This window comes from Nyctibius grandis, chromosome 8 (assembly GCF_013368605.1).
Source record: "Nyctibius grandis isolate bNycGra1 chromosome 8, bNycGra1.pri, whole genome shotgun sequence".
Lineage (NCBI taxonomy): Eukaryota > Metazoa > Chordata > Aves > Nyctibiiformes > Nyctibiidae > Nyctibius > Nyctibius grandis.
In genome coordinates, this window is record NC_090665.1 from 17,984,762 (window position 1) to 18,008,669 (window position 23,908).

General features: G+C 36.9%; 1 protein-coding gene across 1 annotated transcript; it reads right to left on the reverse strand.

Moving 5' to 3' along the window:
- Positions 1-2,037: 2,037 nt before the first annotated feature.
- DAW1 (dynein assembly factor with WD repeats 1) lies at positions 2,038-22,717 on the reverse strand. The gene is made up of 13 exons (XM_068406895.1): positions 22,678-22,717; positions 21,118-21,190; positions 18,211-18,355; positions 15,171-15,229; positions 14,388-14,510; positions 12,647-12,746; positions 10,526-10,633; positions 9,444-9,550; positions 6,586-6,688; positions 6,076-6,190; positions 4,916-4,992; positions 2,787-2,949; positions 2,038-2,072 (listed from the first exon to the last, which is right to left on the reverse strand). The coding sequence occupies exons 1-13, from the start codon at positions 22,715-22,717 to the stop codon at positions 2,038-2,040; spliced, it is 1,248 nt and encodes a 415-aa protein (XP_068262996.1).
- Positions 22,718-23,908: the final 1,191 nt, after the last annotated feature.

Sequence of the window (23,908 nt, forward strand, 5' to 3'; positions counted from 1 at the left end):
ACAAAAGCTCGAAGACACAAGCTACTACAGTTGTTTGATTCACTGAATATCTAGCAGTACAAGAGAAAAAACATAAAGGAAAAGGCAACAGAAAATAACACAACCTGAAAGATGAAGCAAAAAATCTACTTCCTAATCACAGTCCAAAGATTTTTTACTTTGTGATGGTTTCACAGCAAGTCAAATTTCAGTTTTTAACTATGTAGCAGTATTTGTACACATTTCATTGCACTAATTTTCCTCCATTTTTGTTAGCCAGGAATCCCCCATGTCACACCGGTAAGTACAGGTGCAAACTGATCTCGGGACACAGGGCAATTCTAAAGTAAGACAGACCAGCATTGCCCTTCTTGCCCCTTTCCATTCTGGATAACCAATACACCCTTTTGATACCATAAGTCTTTGCACAAAACAACAGGAAACACCACAAGCATTACTGTAACTGTAATTAATATCAGCCACTCTGCCTACTGTTAAAAGTTTAATTTTAAATGGTCTACAGCACACTGCTTAGTTCTCCCATAACATGACACTACTTGAAACAACCAGGATATTTGCCAAGTGATGACAGGCACTTTTGTTTCTTCATTTACACACAAGGGTGCTGGCAAGCACTCGGAGATGGTCAGAACACATCAGCATTAGTAGCTTCCTATTAAATTTAACAACATTTAGAAGCCAAGTCCATAACCACCCAGAGATATACAATATAAACAAAATACCTTCACGTTCATTCTCTGCTACACACTTCCTTTCTTTCTCTCAGTCACCACACACACTTTGCTCAATCCTACCCTTTTCGCCTCTTCATCCTTCTTCCAAGGCTGCTGGAAGAGACCAGTAAGCTCTGCTCCTTCGCTACTCCCCTGCAAAGAGCAACTGCAGTTTCAGGTGCTCTGCTAGGAAGTGGGGAGAGCTCTGCACAGGTGAAACCTGTTGGCAATTGCTGGCGAGAAGTAAGCCTGGGTGAGAGCTCATTCTATCATGGTAAATAACTTGCAGCAGTTCCTCATCCACTTCTCAGTTTACGTCATGATCCTTGGCTCCAAATCTTTGATGTGCAGAGTTTCTTCATGCCGGCCATAATCTTTAGGCCAGGATTCAGAGTTGGAGTCGCCACCCATATTATTTTTTTTACCACAGGTGAAAATGGGAGAATGAGAGCTGAGCAGAAAGGAATGGAATGAATGGAAAGATGTGGGCAAGTATGAAAGGGTGGGGGTGAGCGGGAGTTTAAATGCAGCATGCGTGCAATAGTTAATAGCAATGCAATTCACAAATGGTTGCTGGTTTTCTCCAGAAATACCAAGTAGGACGTTGTATTACAAGTAGCAAAACTGGCATTTTAACTCAATACTTTATTACATGACAAAATAATACAAAACTACTCAATCCAAGTACATAACAACACCTCTTTCACACCTAAGAGTATTATGATGCTGTATTATTTTATTAAAAGGGTTACAAGTTTAAAACGACACACAAAGAAATGGGGCCATCCTGCAGGATTCATTCACACTAATCATGATTTCTCTCAGGTGACCGAGCTAACATAAGTTATCATAAGATAACATAAGAGCTCATAACTGAGCTCTTCTCAGTGGTACCCAGTGAAGAGGCAACATGCACAAATTGAAATACAAGAAAACATTCTATTTAAACATAAGGAAAAAAAAAACAACTTTTTTTTTCTGTGAGAGTGATCAAACATTAAGCAGGTTGCCCAGAGAAACTATGGAGTCTCTGTCCTTGGAGATACACAGAACCATGTCAGCCTGCTTGGTTGACAGTGGTTTGAGCAAGGGTGTTGTACTAGACAATCTCCAGAGGTCCCTTCCAACCTCTACTATTCTGTGATTCCATATCTACCAGACATCAGCAAAGTCAAACCTATGAAAATCTAGGTAACTTTTCTACCTCAGCAAAGCTGAAGGTGAGCAAAGAGGGTAAAAGAAAATAGATCTGAAAGACTGAGTTTATTGACTATGAAACTCACGAAGTAGGCATATACCAAACTGGATTTTTCCTTCTCTTCGGTCAGTGCCATATTCTACAGGTGTTATCCTTGCTCCCTAGTAATAAACACACATTGCGAAGGAATCATTTAGCTGTATCATACAATCTATACATTTTTGTTAACACCTACATCAACGATCTACCCAGAATGCTGAGGAGCCAGAAATATATTTTTCTGTCCATGACTAGCAAGAGACAGCAGGACCTACAGCAATATATTTAGCTGAGATCATCCTGCATCCCATATTTTGGTAGTTCAGTCAAAAGATCGAAGTAATCACAAACACCTGTTCACATCTTTTCCCCCTCCCATGACTTTTTGTCTGAAATGAAGGAAACCTGAACAGAGTTCAGAGGCAAATACACAAAAAGTGTGCTCCCATTTAAAAAGCTTTGCCTTTTGCTCATCCAGACCTCCCTCCCTGCAATGCATTGTGAGAAAATGGCTTAGTCACTGGCCTGGTGCTAGGATATGCCCATAGGAGAGGTGGTAGAGTATGCCCATGCCTCTATGCAAATTTGTTTATGGCCACATTCACTTAAGCCTCAGTTCAAAAGTGAGTTCCTAGCTTTTCTTGACCATAGTTTAAATCACCGCTGGTACCTGCATTTGGGATATGGCCCCAGGAAACTTTTCAGACTCTTGGGTTTTTTTACCATAACAAGATTTCAAATGTCTCTCAAAAAAAGAAAAAAAAAAAAGAATATATGCAATGTATGTAATATTGGAAATATGTGTGTGTATATATATATGGAATATATGTAATCACCTGTAATGATTGTATCGCCTTTGTAATTGAAAGCACAGGAGAATATCTCTTCAGTATGACCCTCTAATATCTGAAGGCAGTGTCCAGTAGCAGCATCCCAGAGTCGAGCTGTTTTATCAGAGCTGGCTGTTAGTATACGATTGCCTTTAGGGTTGAAACATACCTTTAAAAATATATATAAAAGAGTTATATTACTTAGCAGGTCAATATGCCTAGAAAAGGAAGCATATCTAGTGATTAAAAGATGAAAACAGAAACCAGCAACTCTTGCATTCAGCTTTTCGGCTCAAATTAAGGATAGTATTCCACTAGAGTCACCCTGGCAAACTGCTGTGGCTGAAAACTTTGTATATGTACAAAGGTCTCTATACAATGACCTTACTATAGGATCAAGATTGCAGAATATTACCCCCCAAAATCACAATTGCTTTACAACTGTAACAACTTTATTTAAATGTTATCATTATTCCAATGTAAAATTTATATATATTTTATTGAGTTCTACATTAAATAACACATCTCTGTAATACCAAAACTTCCACTGAAGGCAACTCATTTTGTAGTATGTCTTCATATTCGTTAAACTTTCATTGCCAAAGTTGCATGCATTTCCAGATAATCAGATATACTTTTCTAGCACTAACCGGACAACACTAGGTTTATTATATAATGCAAAATGGTTTAATTACTGAGGGCAAAATCCAATTTCCAAGTAATAACCTTCCCAAGTGATCACAGCTACACAGAACATCTGCAAAAACAGTTTGACTTCTCAACATGCTCCCAAATGAGCAGATTCTCGCTTCCAGCAAAGAAATCATGCCACCACTAAGGACCCTGATGGAAACTGTCCCTAACCCACCCCCATGTCAGCATGTATTCAGACTGCATTCCTCAGTGCATCTACACTGAGTGTGAAATATTGCAGTGAATACACTAAGTGAGGAAAGACTAGCCTTTCTGAACTTAATATTCTCTCAGTGGAGTGATTATAACAGCCAACTCAGTACAATGAAAGCATGGGAGCTTTGTTCACTAAGAACCATCCTAATTTCAAAATATTAACATTTCTATTACAAAATACATCAAACAAAAGCAGCGCAGACTGAGCACACTAGCTGGAAGCTAGTGAAATTTATCCATTTGAAAGAAAAATGAAAAGTTGCAAGCATTAAATAACAAAGTTTGAATATCTACAATTTTGGAAGTAACTAAATGTATTTGGAACTGAATTTTGGCATTCAAAATTGAGCGAGACGAGACTACCAGCAAAGTACATGAGCACACTCCTCATAACCCAGTGATTTTGAAACAGGCTTTATACTTTCGAGTCCCTTATGCACTTTTGAAAATAAGACACTCTGTGTATTTTGCCACAGAAATATGTTTTTTCTGTTCCATTCCATAAATCAGGTGTGCAGAGAAATGAAAAAAGAGTAAAGAGGAGCAGATCTGGTAGAAGCAAGGAATAAGAGTGATGGTAAAAGCCTCAGAGGCAATAGCCTTAAGATGTCATCAAGGCACTAAAAAAACCTGTGCTTATGCTGTCAGAGAATCTGGGGACTCCAAGGGCATAACAACACAAGTACAATTTAGGACAGGTCAGACAGAAGCTCTATTAATTATGATCATAGTGAGAGACCATTCAGACGGCATCTCCCTCTCTGCTCCCCTGTTCTCTGCCAAGAGATTGCGGAGCCCCAACCTATATTCTGTTTCAGAAAAAGGAAAGAGGTAAGGAAAAACAATCATTTCAGTGTTAACAAAGCCAGGTATCCATCCCTGGGAGGGCTGGACTTCTTAAGCAATTTGCTAACTGTCACAATTCTAAGGAATCAAATAGTAAATAACATGACAATATGGAGATATGGCTCTTGGTGGAGACTATAGGAGTAGCACACCCAGTATTATCTTAGCTCAGAAGCAGGGAGTTGGAAACAATCATTGACTAATAGCTTTTAGTTGAAAGGAATGTGCTTTTAGTAAAGATAACTTCTTAGCCAGGCCTCTCAAATATTAATGATTTTACCACCACATTCTTTAACAGTATTCCTGTGTGATGGGATAACTGGTGAACTGGACGTCACAGGTAATCAAATAAGAAAAGGTGCAAACCAGAAACAACTTACCTTTGAAATTTCACCTCCATGCCCTTCTAGCTTTGCAATGCACTTTTTTGTTTCTGCATTATAGACTCTTGCTGATCCTGTTGTAGTAGATTAGGAGCCATTTGTGATTGTTATGCTTAAGCACGCATTTCAATAAGAACATTTTAATAAGGCTGGAAGAACCTCATCGTCAGGTTTGATTTCAAAAGAAATAGAAGACAATCTTAACACAGTTTCCCCCAAGGATAAAATATGTCAAAACGTAGCTGAAATCTGGTTGGAAAAGGTTGACTTGTTAATGGTTTCTGCTGGAAAACTTCTAAAATGTGAATACAAATGACCACATAGAACATGGATGACTGAAGTCTGTAATTTCAGAATCCATGTACAATATATTCAGAAAGCTTTCATTATATTTCAGATATTTATTCTATTTAATAAGCTATTAATTATATTTAATAACCTATTGATTACATTTCAGGAAACTTTTTACATTGTCTTATGTCTCAATTTAGCAGCTACAGCAAATCAGATCCAAATAGTGCGCTCCATCCAGTCTGGTATCCTGTTTCTGAAAGTGCAAACCAAAACACTTAAGTATGTAAAAACAATACGGTATTGTCATTATGCACTGTCATATAACACTGTGCAGGTGAATACAAAAAACTATTTATTCTGATTCCTGAAAAATTAATAAGCATCCGAAACTGCTGCATACCAACAATAAAACAAAATTGCTTCTTTCACTACTTCTTTATTGTGTATTCTCCTGCTGTGCATTTGGAAATCCTAGTAGCAAATCCACCATTAAAATTCTAACTACCTTTTTTATTTAAGCCTGAATTTGAGCCACCCAAATCAAACCACTCAAAAGCTACTTACCTAAACATTTAAAATGCATTTCGAGCCACAAGTGAAATATTTCCCGGCAAGTTTGAAGTTAAAGGGGAAAGACATGTCAGATTGATCAAAGTGTGAAAAATAAGAAAATTTTCACTGGGGAAAATTTCTTAAGTTTAATGCCAAACTTTCTATAGTGCAACAAACATTGCTTGATCTATAGTTTCGAGTCATGATAATCCTCTCATCAAGCTACATTCAAATCAAAACCAATGGAAAAAGACAAAGGTGTTTTATACTACTATTGCAATTCTTATAGCAGTCACGGTCACTTCACTTACCGTTAGCAGAGGCAGTTGCAATACGCTGGCCAGCATAATCAAAGCAGACATCCAATATTTCATCACTGTGACTTGTTAACGTGGCTATATGTGTCCCAGTCATAGCATTCCACAGCTGCATAGATAAATAAGGGTTATTTTTTTGCTTATTTTGACTAATTTACTTGATAGCTATCTAGTTGATCCATAAATCAAAATGTATAGGCCATTTCTGATGTCTGACAATGTATTAACATGAAACCTAGATATAAATCAATAAAGAGTCAATGTTTAGTCAGTTTAATGAAGTCCTATATATTTTTTATTTCAGTGAATTGATTAAACAAGCCTTAAAATATATATTTTTATTTAACTGGAATTCACTGAAATGAATAAGCTTATGGGTTTTGCATTTAGTTGTAAATTCTTTAATGAATTACATGTACAGTTTAAAAGAATGCTTTTCCATTTACAAAAGATACATTTTTATATATCTAGTAGCTGTATTCAGTACATACTCAACTTTCTTACCATGCATGTTTTGTCCATTGATCCGGTGACAATGAGAGAACAGTCCCAGTTGAACTGTGCACTGCTAATCTCTCCACGGTGACCTATTAAAGTATGTAACATCCTACAAAAAAGAGAATTTAGATTTTTAGTGTGTATTTTGATATACACATATAAATTATAAGTAAGTTTATAAAATTATATAGTTAAGGTGTCAAGTCTTCACCATTTTATTCATTAAAGCAATTAAACGGAGTGGTACAGCTCATTTAGGATTCTAGTACTACATCAATTCCATTTTTTTATCTTTGAGACAGAGAGTCAGTAAGGAACAAAATGGAAAAATCCTCTCTTCTTTTTCAAAAATATTTTAGTGGATGTATTTTCAGTGAAATGTGATGACTTTCCAATGCCAGAGACAGATTTCTTGTATTCATCTATATACAAAGCACAGACAGCAAGTTTTTCCACATTAGTCTCCCATTATCCTACTTCAACGAACTGTAAAGAGTACATCTTTAAAACTCCATATAATCTAAACCTTTCATAAAATCCACTGACGATCAAATGGAACTTAATCAGGTACTTAATGTGAGCATATTTCCAAGTAACAAGCAAATGACAGACAAACTGAAATATGATTTCTAATCCTCATTAATCCTAAATTTCTTGCTGCACAAGACTGGCAATACTAGTTCCATTAAATTCTTCATCTTTAGCTGAATAGAGAGGGCACAATTAGCCATTATTGCTTCCTATGAATTAATGGCCTATAAGGCAACGAACCCTGAAAAAGATTAATTGATATATATATATAAAAGGATTAGTAAATTAGGTTATTATCACAATGCTAATATCACTGCTATCATTAATAGAAAACTGCTTTAACTAATGGATAAACTAATGACTAGAAAAACAACTAAATGAGTTTAAGTGACTGAAATGTTTTTATTCATTGCGTAAGATATATAAGGGTAGCTAAATTAATATATATGCTAAATGAACAGCAAAGCAAATCTCCTGAACAATTGAGTTTTCTATTTGTTTATGATAAAAAACTTGATTATACTCACATCGTTGTACAGAATTACTCCTTTTACTTTCTAACAATGTGAGGCCTGCACTGTATGTAACTATGTAACTATATTTTTTTTACAATAAAACCAAAAATCAATAAGTAGAAAATAACAGTGGAAAACTTCTTTATTTTGTGACCATATTATTTGGCCATCAAGACTGCTTATTGCAATACCTAATACCCAAAATACCCAATAAGGAAAAAAGTTTAAATTTAAAATTTAAAAGTTTTATTTTCCAGATTTCGAAAAGGCAGTCCAGACTTCAAGCTTCAACGTAAATATTCAATCAATAAGCAGAATAAAGAGCAATATGTGGAACATCTCACAGAAACCACTATCAGCTAAACAATTGGAAAGAACCCAGAAAACGGGCTTGTGAAATGCCATAAAAATTTTCCCTTTGAATTATTAAAAAAAAAAAATCAAAAAAAATCAGCTTCAGTCATGATAATACTTCTTTAGCCTTCTGTTTCCAGTGAAATTTAATATATGGATGCTCTAATATTTTCACCACAATTGCAAATAAGAAGAAACTGTCTCTCTCAGCATCCTGGTATCCAGCACTTCTGACCCCAGTTACAGGCTGTTGCTTTGTCAAATGAAACTCTGAAGACACCTTCAACTGAACTATAGCTGACTGTGGAGCTGCCATGGAGAAATTATTGACGGAATACAGACCTATATTACAAAAGTATGTTCCCCTCCTCCTTTTTTTTTTTTTTTTTTTTTAAATTCTAACATGTTATGAAGAAAATCTTGAACTTTCTTGAGATTTCTGTCCCTACATCAACTACCCTCAGGACAATTCTGGATACCTACCCAGAATAAAACTGAGGAACACAGACACTCATCAGTCAGCCAGCAAAATTAAAAGAAACTTCAAGTTTTGCTCCTAAGTATTTACATGCCAAACATTAAACTGTTGGTGTTGAATAAGCTCAAAGCTTACAGCATCAAGCCTTAAATGATGTATTATGTGTACGTTATTTTTTAAATCACATGATTACTCTCATTTTGAAGCGATACACATTGTTTATTACCCAAAGATATCACTATATACCCACATTCCTTTTATATATAAATTTCAGAGATATTTCCCTTGCTCTCACAAAAAAAAAAAAGACATGACCTGTGAAAACATAATAAATCATTATCTTCATAAATTACTTTGTCAATAATCAGAGCAATCATTTTATTATTCTACTTATACTGAGTTTCCAGTTGAAAAAACAAGTGGATTTGTCAGGATAACCCAAGTTCATATTTAGCTATTACATAATTATTTGTTGGCATCATGATCAAGACATTTTGTTCTCTGCAGTCAGAGGGGCCAAATTTTCTCCTCTTTATAAATTTATACTGACATAAAGGATTGTGAGAAGGAAAACAGACCCTCTATATTTTTTAAAGACAATATGACCAGACTAAATTTCTGTGACATAAAATACACTTTCTTTCTACTTTAACAGTCTGTTCCAAACCATGAGTTTCCATGTTGATAAAATATTTTCCTGTTTGGAGAATTCATCAGCAACAAACACAGGATCTGTGCATTCTCAGTGCCTCCTCAGTGCTCATAAGATGAAAATTTAGAAAAAAAAACATATACAAAAGCATTTCATGAGCAGCATTCCTTTTCAGAAGAAGAAAGGGAACAGGAGTAACAAATGATAAGATGAAGGAACGCATACTCTAAATGAAGCAAAAAATAAGGTCTGTAATTTGTAGCTCAACATTGTCTCTTTCATTTGTCATTAAAACATGCAATGTAAAAAATGGTATTTATTAGTACTTTAGTACCTGCCGGTGCCGACATCCCACACTGCTACTGTATGGTCAAAGGAGCCAGTGATAATCCTATCTCCAGTGGTGTTGAAAGATAATGCAATAATTTCTGCTGAGTGCCCCTGAGAGAATTTTAAAAAAGGAGTATGAGAATTATGACTTTTCCATTAATGTAGTTTAATATGTAGCTTTTTTTCAGCAGCATAATACTTCTAAAACCCTCCAATATATTATTCACTGTCCTGTCCAGTATATCACAATTTTGACAGAAAGATCTACTGGACTGTGGAATAGTCAATATCCCAACAACTGCAAACAATCAGGCACATAACTTAAGCAGTGAGCAATTGTCCAGTGATGTCATCAGTGCATATTTTCCATATTTGATTTAAACAGAATCACATTTGTTCACCAATACATACTGAAATCAGATGATTCATCTACAGTAAACTACAGTACAGCTTGTCATTGGTGGTGGTGGAGAGGGTTGGAAAAATGAATGTAAGCATACTTATAAGCAAAAGTTTCACACATTCCACTGCTCTTTGCTCTGCTCAGGGCTCTAAGGAAGAGAAATTAAAGAGGGAGAAAATGCCTTCCTCACTCTGTAGGCCACATACACCAAAGGAACCTTATGAACTACCTGTTACTCAGGATTCATGTGAGAGAAATGCATTTAAACAGCACGTGCCAATCTGAACCTGTGGAATCCCAGCAAGCCATGTAGAGCAAAGAGGCACTGCAATCTAGAAGTAACTGGATGGCTGTCCTCTGCTGGAAGAAGACCCATACAGATGTAGTGTCTGATATTAATGTTCCCAGAGTTACTTTATGTTAACGCAGAGGAGGTCATAATTTACAGTATAGCAAGATGTTTTAATGAGCAATGGAAGGCATTCTGATCTATAGCAGTAATGCTGAAATGAGAAAATCTGTCTTTTGATAAATAGGACTTCTTATAAAATACCATAGTAATACCTGGTAAAAAAAACTCTGCAAGTTTTGAAACTGTTGTAATGGTTATACTGTTATTGATCTCCGTTAGAAAACTAAGAAAGCAAGGAACACCTTTAAGAACATAAGGAAGGCAAACATACACTTAAAGTGACTAGTTCTTCTCCTTTCTCTATATCCCATAATTTGGCAGTGGTATCCATGCTTCCAGTTGCCACCAATGTGCTCTGAAGATTAAATGATAAACATACCTGTAGCAAGAAACATTGGATGGAAAAAGTGGGAAAGGAGAGTATTTATATACATTTTCTCAAAAACAAGGGTCGGGATTAATATTTTTAAACAAGACAAAAGTCTGACTTAATATTTTATGGCATACACAAAAATTGCAGAGTTCTTCCAACAGTTCACTAGAAGAGCAACAAATCCTTATCACATAGCTCTGGATGACTACTCAAATCAAATGGACTAACTGGCTGCTTTGCAATGGCAATGCATTCAAAAGACTTACTGGAAGACTTCCTGTATTGTTTTCTGAGCCTAGATTAAAATTCACTATTTAGGTGCTTCATTTTGTGTCACAGGGAGAAATTATTTCGTTCACAAAGTTTTAATGAAAATCAATACTGAAGCAGTTTGTTAATTTATTAACAGCACATAGATAACTGGCAGAGAACTATATATTCAGTATTGGTATCTGTAATACAATAGATGAACTCATGCCAGACAGTCCTCCCTAACACTATCATTTGGTAGGCTTCCTCTTGAACTTGATCAGTTTGGGGCAAAGACCCTCTAGACAGTTTTGTGTACCCACAAACACTCTCCGTACACTCACACTCTTAACAGGTGTCATTATCTAGGCCATTTGCCAAGGGTGTCCTCACAACGTCATGTTTATTTATGAAAAAGCAAGAACAAAAGCTCAACAACTTCCGTAATTCATTTTTCACATTAAAAAATCATGTACTCATCTTCCCATTCTCTGTAATTATTCAATATGATTGTTCTGCTAATAAAGAATAGGAGGTGCCACGTAAAAAGGAAAACAGTAGCTGAGGTCACTGGTGCATTTTCACTATGCCCATTTCTTTTTTTTTTTTCTTTTTTTTTTATATTGAATAACTATGGACATGCCCTTACCAGCAATGTATCATACACAATAATGGCCTTTCAGAAACAGGTCTCATTCAGAAAAACACATCATTTTCTGCTGGCTATTATCTTCTCCTAATTACTTGCTAGCACAACTCATAACACTTTGGGTCTAATCTAACCCCTGCAGAAGTCAGAAGAAATTGAGAGGCCTTTTTTTAGCTAGCTGATTTGTGGAAGCAAAATCACTGCAGCCTGTCTCAATAAGTAAAAATGTTTTCCATTGTAAGGGATAACTATTTCAAAGTATCCAGAGAATCAAAAATCCACTGAAACTAACCTCACCTTCCACCAAGGTAAAACACCATTTTCTCACACTAGTGATAGGCCTCGCAATCTACAAATTAAATTCCAATTGTTTCCAGAAACAATTTCCAGAAATGCTTTATTGAATAATGATTGTATAGCTATTTTTGTTAAAAAAATATACTCTGCATTGAAATTAAGCGTTTCAGTGGATTTGCCCTGATCTTTTCAATCAGAACGCCGTGCATCAAGATATTTGCTATTGCTAATAGGGCTCCTAGTGCATTGGAAAGGAAACCAACCATTTTTAAGCTTCAGCTGTTTTCAGTCATATATCTCTGACATTTCAGCATCCCACATATTTTCAGTTAACACACTTAAAATTTCAGAAATTCATTCTTCTATGGCTCCAATTGGTCCTGCACATGAACTACAGATCTCAGCGTGAAAGAGCAATACAAGCAATGACGTTCTTGTGTATTTAGTTCTGCACATGAGAGGCAATGCAAGATATTAAAAAAAAGGATATATAAACAAATCAATGAATAAACATGTGCAATAAATTGAAAATTCCGAATGTTATGGTATTTTTCAAAAATGTTTTAACATTTAGCAAACAAGGGAAATTGGAACAAACTAAAAATAAAAATATCTTTTCAAACTGTATACAACGTTTTGTTCTATTTCTTAAGAACTGTCAGGCTATCTTGGAGTGCAGAAATGTTCACAATGTCTGAATGTGTGAACAGATGCAGCAGAATAGCTGCCCCTTCCAATGTCAGCTCACAGGGACTTGGAACCCACAGCCATCAATGATGCTCCAAGGAAACATAAAGGAATAAGAAATGTCTATCAGTACTCACTATTTCTGCACTATGTCCTCTGAAAGTATGGTAACATTTTCCTGTTTCCGTACTCCACAGTTTGCAGGTTTTATCAAAAGATCCAGTGGCAATCTTGTCACTAAATGGAAAAAGTCCTGTCATTTTTATTTAGAAAAAAACCTCTGACTTCAAAGACAGTAGAACTCACAGAAACAATACTTAGTCATCAAAGCTTGCATGCATTTTGGTGCATTCTGCTGAAATACAAGATCCTGGAGCAGGATTTCACAAATAGTAAGGGAAAAAAATAGCAGACATAATGTTTCTAAAAGAGCCACCATGCCTATCTATTAGCACAGAAGTGTTCATAACTGATGACTAACCTACATTAGGGATGAAGTTAGCTGCTGTACTTCCAGATGTGTCTAAAAGTTATGTCATTTCATCAGATAGCATCTGTTAATCAAGTTATAAACTCTTTTTTATAAGTAGTTTACCCCAAACTTCAGAGGTCGAACTCCACTCCCACTGAAGTCAGTGTTGTGACCAACCGCAGTTAGAGCAAGACTGAACTACAGTGAGGCACTCAGAAGATGTAGCAAGGGACACTGTATTGAAACCTAAAGATTACCAGGAAAAAAAAGTTCTTTTTTTACTGAACTTTTAAATTAAAAGTAGCTCAAGGTTCTCATCAGGTTTTCGCTCGCTATATATTGCTTCTCCACTTCTATGTTACAGTCTAGTTATTGATCCTTGCGCAGATTTTTGTCATACATTAGTTTCTGCAAAGTATATAAAAGAATTTCATTAATTGCTTTTTTAAAGTAAAGAATAATATCAGAACATGACATTGACATAGCAGGTTCTAGGTTAGACAAAGTCTTTTCATTTAGAAGGAAATGATGCTCCAAATAGCATAAGAACAAGTCTTTAAAATTTGTTTCCTCATGATAACTGTGTATTGCTTAACCGATAAATAGGACATCTGACAATGAAAGAAGTAATGTGATCCAATATAAAAATAAGAACTAATTTCTCTTATTTTGCAGAGAATCAAAATGGTTTACTTACAACAGCTTCCTCAGGAAGCAAATGACAATGAAACTTCACTAGCTAACATGTCATTCCCTACACCTAACAGGTGGCAATTCTAACCTAGGGCAAACAGTTATTGCAGAAGCACAGATTCATATTTGACATTCACACAGCGGCACCCCTGTGGATTTTATAGAAATTACTCAACAGCTGTGGACACTTCTAAATCATGCCCTAAATAATAATGAATGTGTAATACCAAATGGAGAAATCCTCTTTATTACAACAGAAATGTCCTTTCTCTTTAACTGAAACAACACAAGCTGTCGTAAGTACTATATCTCACACCATATACAATTACATGGAGGCAGTAAAGAATTGTGAACATTCAGAACACAATCTGATCATGTAGATGTTATTGAAATAAATCTGTGTTTCAATATATTAAACTGACTCATACATGATTTTTTCAAGACACTGAATACCTAATGAAATGTATGCTTTGAGTTTCTAAATTTCATTTTAAAAAATTATAGCTGAAAACATGCTTGAATGTATCTCTTATACAAATAATATACAGTGTCATCCCATGGTGATCAGCTATACTTGAACTTTACAAATTCAGAATTTGTAAACTCTTGCAATTTGAGATAGTCTATTTTATGTCAAAGTTTGAGTAACAGTTCTGTATTTGCAAAATAACATGATTAGCAATTATGATGTATCTCAGAGAAAATTTATTTACCCATAGGGATTATTGAAAACTATTACATAGACAACGTTTCTGTGTCCCTCCAGTGTACGAAGCTCTTCTCCTGATGCAGTATCCCATACTTTGCAGGTTCTGTCATAGCTTCCAGTGATAAAGCTAAAGCAAAGAGAAATTAATTTCTGAATACAGTAAATATCTTACTGGCCCTGGTGCATAGTCAAATGAGTTATTTCCACAGATTTCAGTTAGCACTGTCTCAGGCCCTAAATCTCTTCTTTCTTTCAAAAATATAGATTAATGACCACAGAGGTTCCTTTTTTAAAAAATATTACTCATTAAAAAAACTTGTTTCTAATCTTTAATGTATTTCAACTAGAAAGCAAGCTGCTCCTTTCAAGACATGAAGAAAAAAATTATTAGGCATATGCCCACGGGGAAATCAATTAACATGAAATTCCACTACAGTGAAAATCCAAAATGAATTTGAGTCAAAGACTCTTTTAGCTTTTAGTAATATTCACTTTATTGCCATAAAGGTGCTTCTTTCTGAAATATGGTAATCATCAACAAACTATCACCTTGGAAGAAAAAAGTTACATAAATTGAATCTCACCTGCTACTTTTTTGCATCTCCCATTGGTTCTCCCACAGAGGCTTGAAATTCAATCCCCAGTCATGCTTGAAGCTGCTTATAAGCAGCACAGCTGAACTTTTTTTTTGCAGCAAGATAAGGGGACTGAAATTCCCTTACAATTTAACTTACAAATACAAAACTTCAATTAGTGATTATGTATTTTGACTTTGAAAACAACTTACCGGGAACCAGATTTGTTAAATGCTACATTAGTCAGTGGCAATATATGTGCTCTAAGTACCTGAAATAGAAGTGAGGAGAGGGAGACGAAAATAACATTTGATGCAAATAAAAAAAAAATTGCTCAAAATATTCACTAGGTTATTATTTTCTCCTCTTCCTGTCACATTAGCAGTTACAGCTGTAATACATTAACCCTTAACTAAAAAATTCCGCATGCCTCAGCAGGTTGACACTGCAGATACTATACAGTACTGATTTCAAATTTATATTTTACTTGAATGAACTCTCTTTTCCCCCATATTTGCTTTTTCTCCTCCTTCTCTGAGACTGGCAAAGTAACCCTAGACCAGAGCTAAAAGGGCAAAAACAAATGAGTGAGGAGACCATGCCTGGCGAGATCACTGATGAAAGAAATCCCAACTAATATTAAGCCTTATATAGTGAATCAAGAGATCCAGATGAATTGAGTATTTTGATACTTTCAGCTGGTATATGATTTTGTTTTAAAAAACAGGAAGACCAAATATAAGCTACATCTATGTCCTGTGAGGTCATAACAAAAAAGGCATGCAGAACCATAACAAATATACTAATTAAGACAAAATTCAAAGAAGGAATTTCAAATTTGATGTCTGCCTGTATTGTGTAGGTTACGGATGTCACTGTTTTTCTGACATTGCTTCTAAGATCCTTTAATCAGATAGTATATATGTTTCATGTAAATTATCTCATAGCCATAATAATACATATTAAGATTTATCAAACATAGGTGAAAATGGTTTCAGATACTGCCAATGAAAGCCAGCATGCCATAATACTTTGAAAATTACCAAAAATATATATAATCTGGTTTATGTTTGAATAAGCTGGCTACTGTATAGTAGGGTTTGCATTTAAGCAACTTTTCACCTATTACAAACTGGCTTCTGCTCGAGTCTAAAGCATAATAAAACCATAACCTAGGAAAGCACAGCAATTGCTGATGGTGAAGTAAAGGGATGTTAAAATGTTAAAAATACAGCAGTGGTCCACTAGGTCTTCTCTGTAGTGTGGGAATAATTTATGAGCAATGCCATTTAATGACTGACATATTACCAGAGCTTCAACTTTTTGTTCTTATCTCTAGCTTTCTCAGCTGCCTGTTTCCAAAAGGAAAACGAAAGGAGCTCAGAGATCTTCTACTCAGAAGAGGAGGGACTAATCAAAATGGAAATAACAATGGTCAAGCACAGGACTGAGAGAGAGAGAGGAAACGTATTTTATGTTAGAGAAAAAGCAATTTCTGTTCTCTAGAGAAAGTAAGACAAGTTGTACTTCCAGCTACAGCAGTGGGAATGGGCAATCAAGATGTGGAAATGACAAAAATATTTTCCTTTCTTTAAAACAGCCACAGTATACAAATATCTGCATATGAGAACAGATAACCACGGAAATCTATGGAAATTTGATCCATGACATTTTTAGGGCTCCATGCAAGCAGCTCTGAACAACAAACATATTTAACAATTATGAAAAAAAGGGGACGAACATGAGATGGGTTTATGTTCAGTTTCAGATCATGGGACTAATTCTGATCTTCCAATGCCCCATGTCACAGTTGCTTCATCCACAGAACTCTAAGCCAGCAAGAATTGCTCATGCAAATGATCCAATAATCAAACCCTAAGGCAATATTAAAAAAATGTACCTCGGTTCTGCAAAATCTGCTACAGCAGTCCCTAAGATAAAAATCTGCAGATCACTACAGCATACCATTGCTATGTAATAGTTTAAAACCTGAGACATTGTTACCCAAAGCTTGTTTCTCTGCAGGGTGCCTACCACAACACAGTCACCACAATTACTGGAAATAACAAAAAGATGGGTTTTATATACTCATTGAAGATTGTGCTCCAGCACAACAGGAAAAAACATTTGTTTCCAAACAACACAAACACATGGAACATTGTTTGGAAAAAAAAAAAATCTCACTCCCACCCATCTCATGTATTTTATTAGTATCTGAGAAGCATTTGATACTCATGTTTCATTTACAAGCCTTAAATGGAACTGAAACATAAAACAAGTTCTTTTCACACACTTCTAACTACTCTTGAGTGAAGGAAATAAGCCAGCACTGATTGGATTTGCCTGCCTCTAGCATTTCCAAATACAGAAGCTCAGACGTGGCACTATACCCAACAAAGAACAAATACGTTATTTACACTGAAATTTGAACAAGCATTTGATGACTTGTCAGTCTCTGTAATGAACAAACAATTTTAAAAGCTTGTGAAAAGCAAGGCATTAGCTCAGTTGAGACTGTCTGTTCTTAAAACAGAACAGAAACTTTTTAAATTTAAGATGCCATATTACATAGCACTGTTTCCAAGGTTAAGTACACAGACTTTTGCAGAATTTACCCAGATGTGTACTGTTGGTCAAAAGAACCCAAGTTATACCAAGCAACATGTAAGGGATTTTTTTAGCCAAATAAACCAACACAAAACTTCTCCCTTTTCTCCTTAAATTTAAGGTAACAGTAACATAGCACTGACCAGCAATTTTTAACAGCTACACATTGCCATCTGCTGACACAGTAGAGATACAACACCTAATTATTTCAGATCACAACATGCAATCTCTGGAATTTTAGACAAGGGTATGAAAATATTTTGGGCCTCTCCCAGCAGCCAATTTACTTGGAGTCTATCTACATGTTTTGTTGAAACATAACTATGGGTGTTGCTAGTCCACAGAGTCTTATTTGACAAATAAGAGAACTATTTCTCTCCATCCCAAACACACCCTTCTACATAAGCCTGTGTAAACAGTGTCTAGGAACAGTTATACCTCCCAGCCTTTCGGGGGAATTCCTGGCAGACATAACCAGGCCAGACTCAGTCACTCTAAACAGTGCAGAGGTGATTGAAAAGAGACAAGAAATTGGTCATAAAGTCCAAATTTTGCTCTCAGGCACAACAGGTAGCAGTAAAAACATACAACATCACAACTGAAACCCCCCCAAATGCACAAAGTTATTGTAAAGATGCTTCTGACCTTAAAAAGATAGAATTTGTGATCCTCTTTTTCCCCTAGCTTCTCTTGCAATCTTCGTACTAAATGTATGACATGTTCCTTGCACAAAGCTGTGATGAGAGGTTCTCCTTTTCCAATTTCTTCTACTAAGGCTATGGCATCTGTGCTAATTATGGGGAAAAAAAAAAAAAAAAGACAAAAAAACCCACAAACCCAAACCCATCAGATTTCATCCTCCAGCAATAATTATGAATGTAAAACCAAGAATATTATTTACTTGCAGAGAAACTGAAGTAAGCAATTAAATTATATGCATTTATCTCATTCTGTAATGGCTTAAATAAATATGGATAGATCTTTCTTGGTTTCTATATTTCCTTCCCTCTTACTAGAGTTGTTCAGTAAGACTTGTCTTTTAAAAATTCTAGCTTGGCAAGAAATTTACCTTTTCAAAGGGTTTCCACAGAGGGTCAGACATGGGAAATGTGTATCCAAAACTGATAGTTTTGGAATAAATATCTAATTAAAGTGAAATTTCATGAATTCCAAATGAATTGCCCATGAAGTAGCAACAAGATAAATTATATATGGAAAGTTTTAAAATTATCTCTGTTTGTGGCTTCATAAATCTATGCCTGTTCCTATAACTCTTAGTTACGATAATAACTTCCAAAACATGGTCTGCAGTCTGTTGGTGTCCATGGAACCCCCAGGAAGTGGTTCACAGCTAATCTGTGGAATTGGAACAGTTTTCATATCATCAGATAAACTGCTGATTCCTGGCCATCCATGAGAAAATGAGGGTTGACAATACCCAGCAGTCAAAGTGCCAATATACACTTACAACTAGTCCTAGCAAGAAAGCCTAGCATTTCTGTTGGTATATAAATTATTGCAGTCTAAAAAGGATTTTCTATATCAGTCCTCTAAACGGGAGCCACTAACATGCCCGTAAATTAGTACCCTCTTGGGGTTTAGACTCCTGTTAAGTAATACCAGACAACTTATTTCTTTGACAAAGTGACTCATTAGGTTTTATCCAGAGTACTAAGCTGGACAGTTCCAGGTGGACAAAAATTAATAATTTTTAAATTTGGATTTTTCATCTTGCATGTGCAGCCTGCATTGCCTACTATCTTTGGCCCACATGCAAGGACTCTTCCATATCAATGTTGGTATTAAGACAATCATATTACTTTTGCCTAATAAACTCCATGGATTTTGGCAATATTATTTAATGGCATTTTTTTATCTTTCTGAAGCTCTTCCTCCCAGAGCTGGCTGAGTAGAGCACGTAGTCTGACTACCATGACTGAAACCATATTAATGCATTCAGATTTCTTTTTGGTTTTTCTTTTTGGTGCCTAGAGGAAGACGTTAGCTGGAGGAAAACAGAAGAAATAGTCTGAGAGCTGAATAAAACTTGATAATCTTTCCATGGTGTTTGATGCCAGCCAAAAAGTTCTGTGAAAAAATCCACTAGATATGACGTGCAAATCCATGTAATTTCCATACTTTTTTTGTGTACAAATAGCTGACAGGAGGCAATGAAGTAGACGGACCCAGGCTTTTCTCAGTACTGCTCACTGAGAGGACAAGAGCCAATGAGCAAAAATGAAAAAAAATTAAGGAAATTAAATCTGAACACAAAAATACACTTTTTTGCTCTAGGGTGGTCAAACACTGGAATAGGTTTCACAGAGAGGTGGTGGAGTCTCCATCCGGGAGATAATTCAAAACCCAACTACACGTAGTCCCGGTCAAACTACTCTAGCTAACCTTGCTTTAGATGAGCTCAAGAAGTCCCTTCCAACCTAAACGATTCTCTGATTCTGTGACATGCCATTATATCGTGCCACTGAATGCACAAAATAGCCAGTCAAATAACCTCTCAAGCACTGGCGCACATCACATGTAGCAGTGTTAAAGCTAATTCGGCATAGTAACTTGTGAAGTCAACATTCTCATTACAACAAATTCTTCCTATTCCTCACAAGGAACACACATGAGAGTTTCGGATTGGTGCCTTCCAACTGTCTGAAAGCCAGAGGCAGAGGTTACTGAGTATCGTCCTCCACATAGCAAGTCCCATTTGCTTCCTCATGAAGTGACCTCTGCCCCTACCTTACCTAAAGATATCCTATCAAACTTAAATCTAAACTTGACTTTGAAATACGTTGTATTTTTTATTCTTCAGTTAGGCCAATCCCTGATTTTTAGATATATATCAAGCTCCTCCAATTTCTTTCATCATCTGTAGGAGACTAGAAAATCAGATTATGCACTCTTACTTGTTCTTTCAAAGCAGTCAACTGCAATTAGGTTTGCAACAAAAGAAACCAGAAAACTTCCATTACTTGCAACAGAAGCAGATGCTTGGCTTCTCCAGACAAACATGAGAGGGAACTTGCCTATCTTACACCACCTTACCTATGGTTGTTATGAGGGTTAATTAACAGAAGAGATCTGAACTGATGTCTAGTTGTTATTTTCAGTTATTTCAACAGAGGGCATTTAAACCAATGTAAATGGGGGCTGAGTTAGACCCACTTTTTGAAAACATTCTGAAGAGCAGAAATACTATTACAGGACCTAAGAACTAGCTGTCATTCATCACAACATTACAACGTTAAGCGCTGCATATTTCTGCTGGCTTTGTACAGGCATCTTGATAATCATAACTATAAGCAAAAAGAGGCTTCATCTCTGAACAGAAAAGCGTGATGGTAATAATCAGCTGGAATGCAAGATACTGTATTTAAAATGGTAGGAGAATGATTTGACTATGTTATTTTCTTTTCTATTTGTGTGTTTTAGTGAACAAAGACATAGCTGACCTCAATTATGTTTAAAACAATCAGTCAGAGTTGTGTATGAGCATGCTATAAAACGGCAGAGTGCTGTTATCGGAAATAATATCATACTTACTCAGGTCTAAGATTAAGTAGATCTATAGATTTGGTCTTCGGCTCACCACCTTGTACATATTCCAGAATAATTCCTTTAAAAAAAAAGTGATAAAAAGATCTTAATGAGATGTCTGGGACTTTAAAACATGCGCTGTAGACAGCAATGTTTCCACTTTTATTGCTCTACTGACTTCAGCAGACCTACTTCCAGTTCTTGGAACTAGAAGGAGGTTGGCTGTCTTGCTGAGAGTTAGCAGGGTGATGAACAACTCTGATGTGTTTGTATGATGAATGAAAGTAAACATTATTAGTTACAAGCCATTTTCTATTCTGGAAATGAACGAGCTCCTTTTTTCTCCAACAAGTTTTTGCATGATTTCATCAGCTCTATTTTCAAATAAGTTGTCCTGAAGATACTTGCTGTAGTTTGGTGTTCCAAGGAGCCTGGAAAACATGTTTTACAAAACCTGTCATATTTACTTCAGTGTTTGCAAAGGCCTGTGTGCAGTAATGTATAGAAAATCATAACACACTTTCCATTTCTAGGTAAGCTCTGGCATCTCTGCACCTTCTACTGAGCTGATGTATTAAAATGTTTAACCGCATTGCTTCCTGTTTTGAAATAGTTGTCAAAGAATTCTGCTGCTCCTTGGTTTTCTGTGGCAAAGGATAATTTAGATGAATTTTTGTATCATTTTGCATTTTACCAAGTCTGTAAGAAAAGTATTTAACTTGAAAGAAAGATCATAGAATCACAGAATCGCAGAATGATTTGGGTTGGAAGGGACCTTAAAGATCATCTAGTTCCAACACCCCTGCCACAGGCAGGGACACCTTCCACTAGACCAGGTTGCTCAAAGCCCCATCCAACCTGGCCTTGAACACTGCCAGGGAGGGGGCATCCACAACTTCTCTGGGCAACCTGTGCCAGTGTCTCACCACCTTGTTATTACAACAGATCTGTTATTACAACACACTTCCCAAGCTGGCCATCTCCATCTTGTTTCACTGCTGAAAATTCATTAAGTCTCCTGACTGACTTCATGATAAATGCTGAAGACAGCTCAGCAGCCTAGCTTTTCAAAGACTGGTTCTGCTCAGAAAATTCACAAAACAAAGCAAGAAAAAATAAGAAATGTGGCAGCTTTTTGCTAAACAGGCCTTTGGAAAACGCATATAGATTTTTTTTGGTGTCAACTACTATCACTTTTGACTTTTCACACTCCTTACTGTGATGCGAACAAGACTACCTTGATTTCGCGGGGGTGAGTCATTAATTACAGCCCCGACCGGCGATGAGCTGGAAGTCTCTCAACAAACCGCAGTGCCAAAATACCCGCACCTGAAGTCAATCCAGCTGCAGGTGCGCGATCCACCCGCTTACCCCTGCCCTAGCCCCGCGACAGAGGGGAGGAAAACCTCCATTACAGCAGGCCCCCCCGCGCCTCCCTGACAGAGGCGCCCGCCTCACGCCCACCGGCAGTCCCCACGCGTGGCCCCAGCCCCGCCGTGCCGGCACAACCGCTGACAGGGCAGGGAACTGGCCCGGCACCACATCCCTCCGCGTCCCGCTCCGCACCCGGCGGGTAGTAGCGCAGCAGCAGCCGCCTCAGCCTCATCCTCCATCGCCGGCCTCGGCCCGCTGCCACGGCAACGGCCAAACAGCGCCTGCGCGCATGCGCCCTCCCTCGGGCGGGAAGGGCCGCGGCGGGTCGCGGCTGCGTCAGATATGGCGGTGCCCCTTCAAGCCCCTCAGCCCAGTTCTTGGTATCCACACGGCTGGAGCGGCGGGGAGGCTCGGTGTGGAGAGCTGGCTGCCAGCCACGGTGGCTGCACAGCTGAGGTCACCGTGAGCTCATATGGCAGCATGGCACTATTTTATTTCCTACTTTCAATTCTTTTCTATGAATTCATAACATTCAGGGCTTTTTACTGTTATTTTCTATCAGCAGAACTATCCATTATAACTTCAAGATGTTACCAGAGTAGTAATAGCCAGCTAGAAGCCCATCACTTTTTATACAAATTCCAGCTTGCTTTCTCCCAGGTGCATAGCTTTATAATTATCCCTGCTGAATTTTCTCTCTCTTTTGTTGTCATTTCTCTTAGTATTGCAAGGCTTTTCTGCGGGTTTTCAGTCAGCTCATCATGACTACCCTGAATGCCATCAGCTAGAACTGCTCGCACTACATAATTCATACAGAGCTGCAAGGGCGTCCGATTTATGCCATAGAAAGGAAAATACCAGATCTTAAAAGGCTGGAGTGCACTAAAAAATGATAAAATTCGGAGTGCTAAAGAGCCACAAGTAACGGCGTAACAAATATATGAATGTTATTTGAAAAGCAAATAGTCAATGACTATGGAAAACAGGCAAAGATTAAAAAAAAAAGAAAAAATAATCAGCTTAATTTTTATAGAGAAACTCAGGACAGATACGTGAGTATGAAAAAACTGTTGCATCAAAGACAGAAGAAAAAATACATTTGAAAATGTGGAATCATTAAAAATTAATGTATTAATAGAACTAAAAATTTGAGTCAAGCTTTGTGCAGAAATGACTGTAGAGCATCCATAGGCAGAAGCAGTGAACACATTTTCATTTAGTAAATCTCCTCATAGCCCACATCGTTGGCAACAAGTCAACAGAAGACTGTCCCGGTCAGTGTTTAACAATACGTGACTTCTTCAAAAATACCCGTGTGGCTCCCTACAGCGTCACTTTGAAGACAGTCCGTTGGTCTTTGAAAGCCAGGAAGTAAAATACAATGGCCGATTCCAGATTTACTCTGGGACATGACTGGGGGACA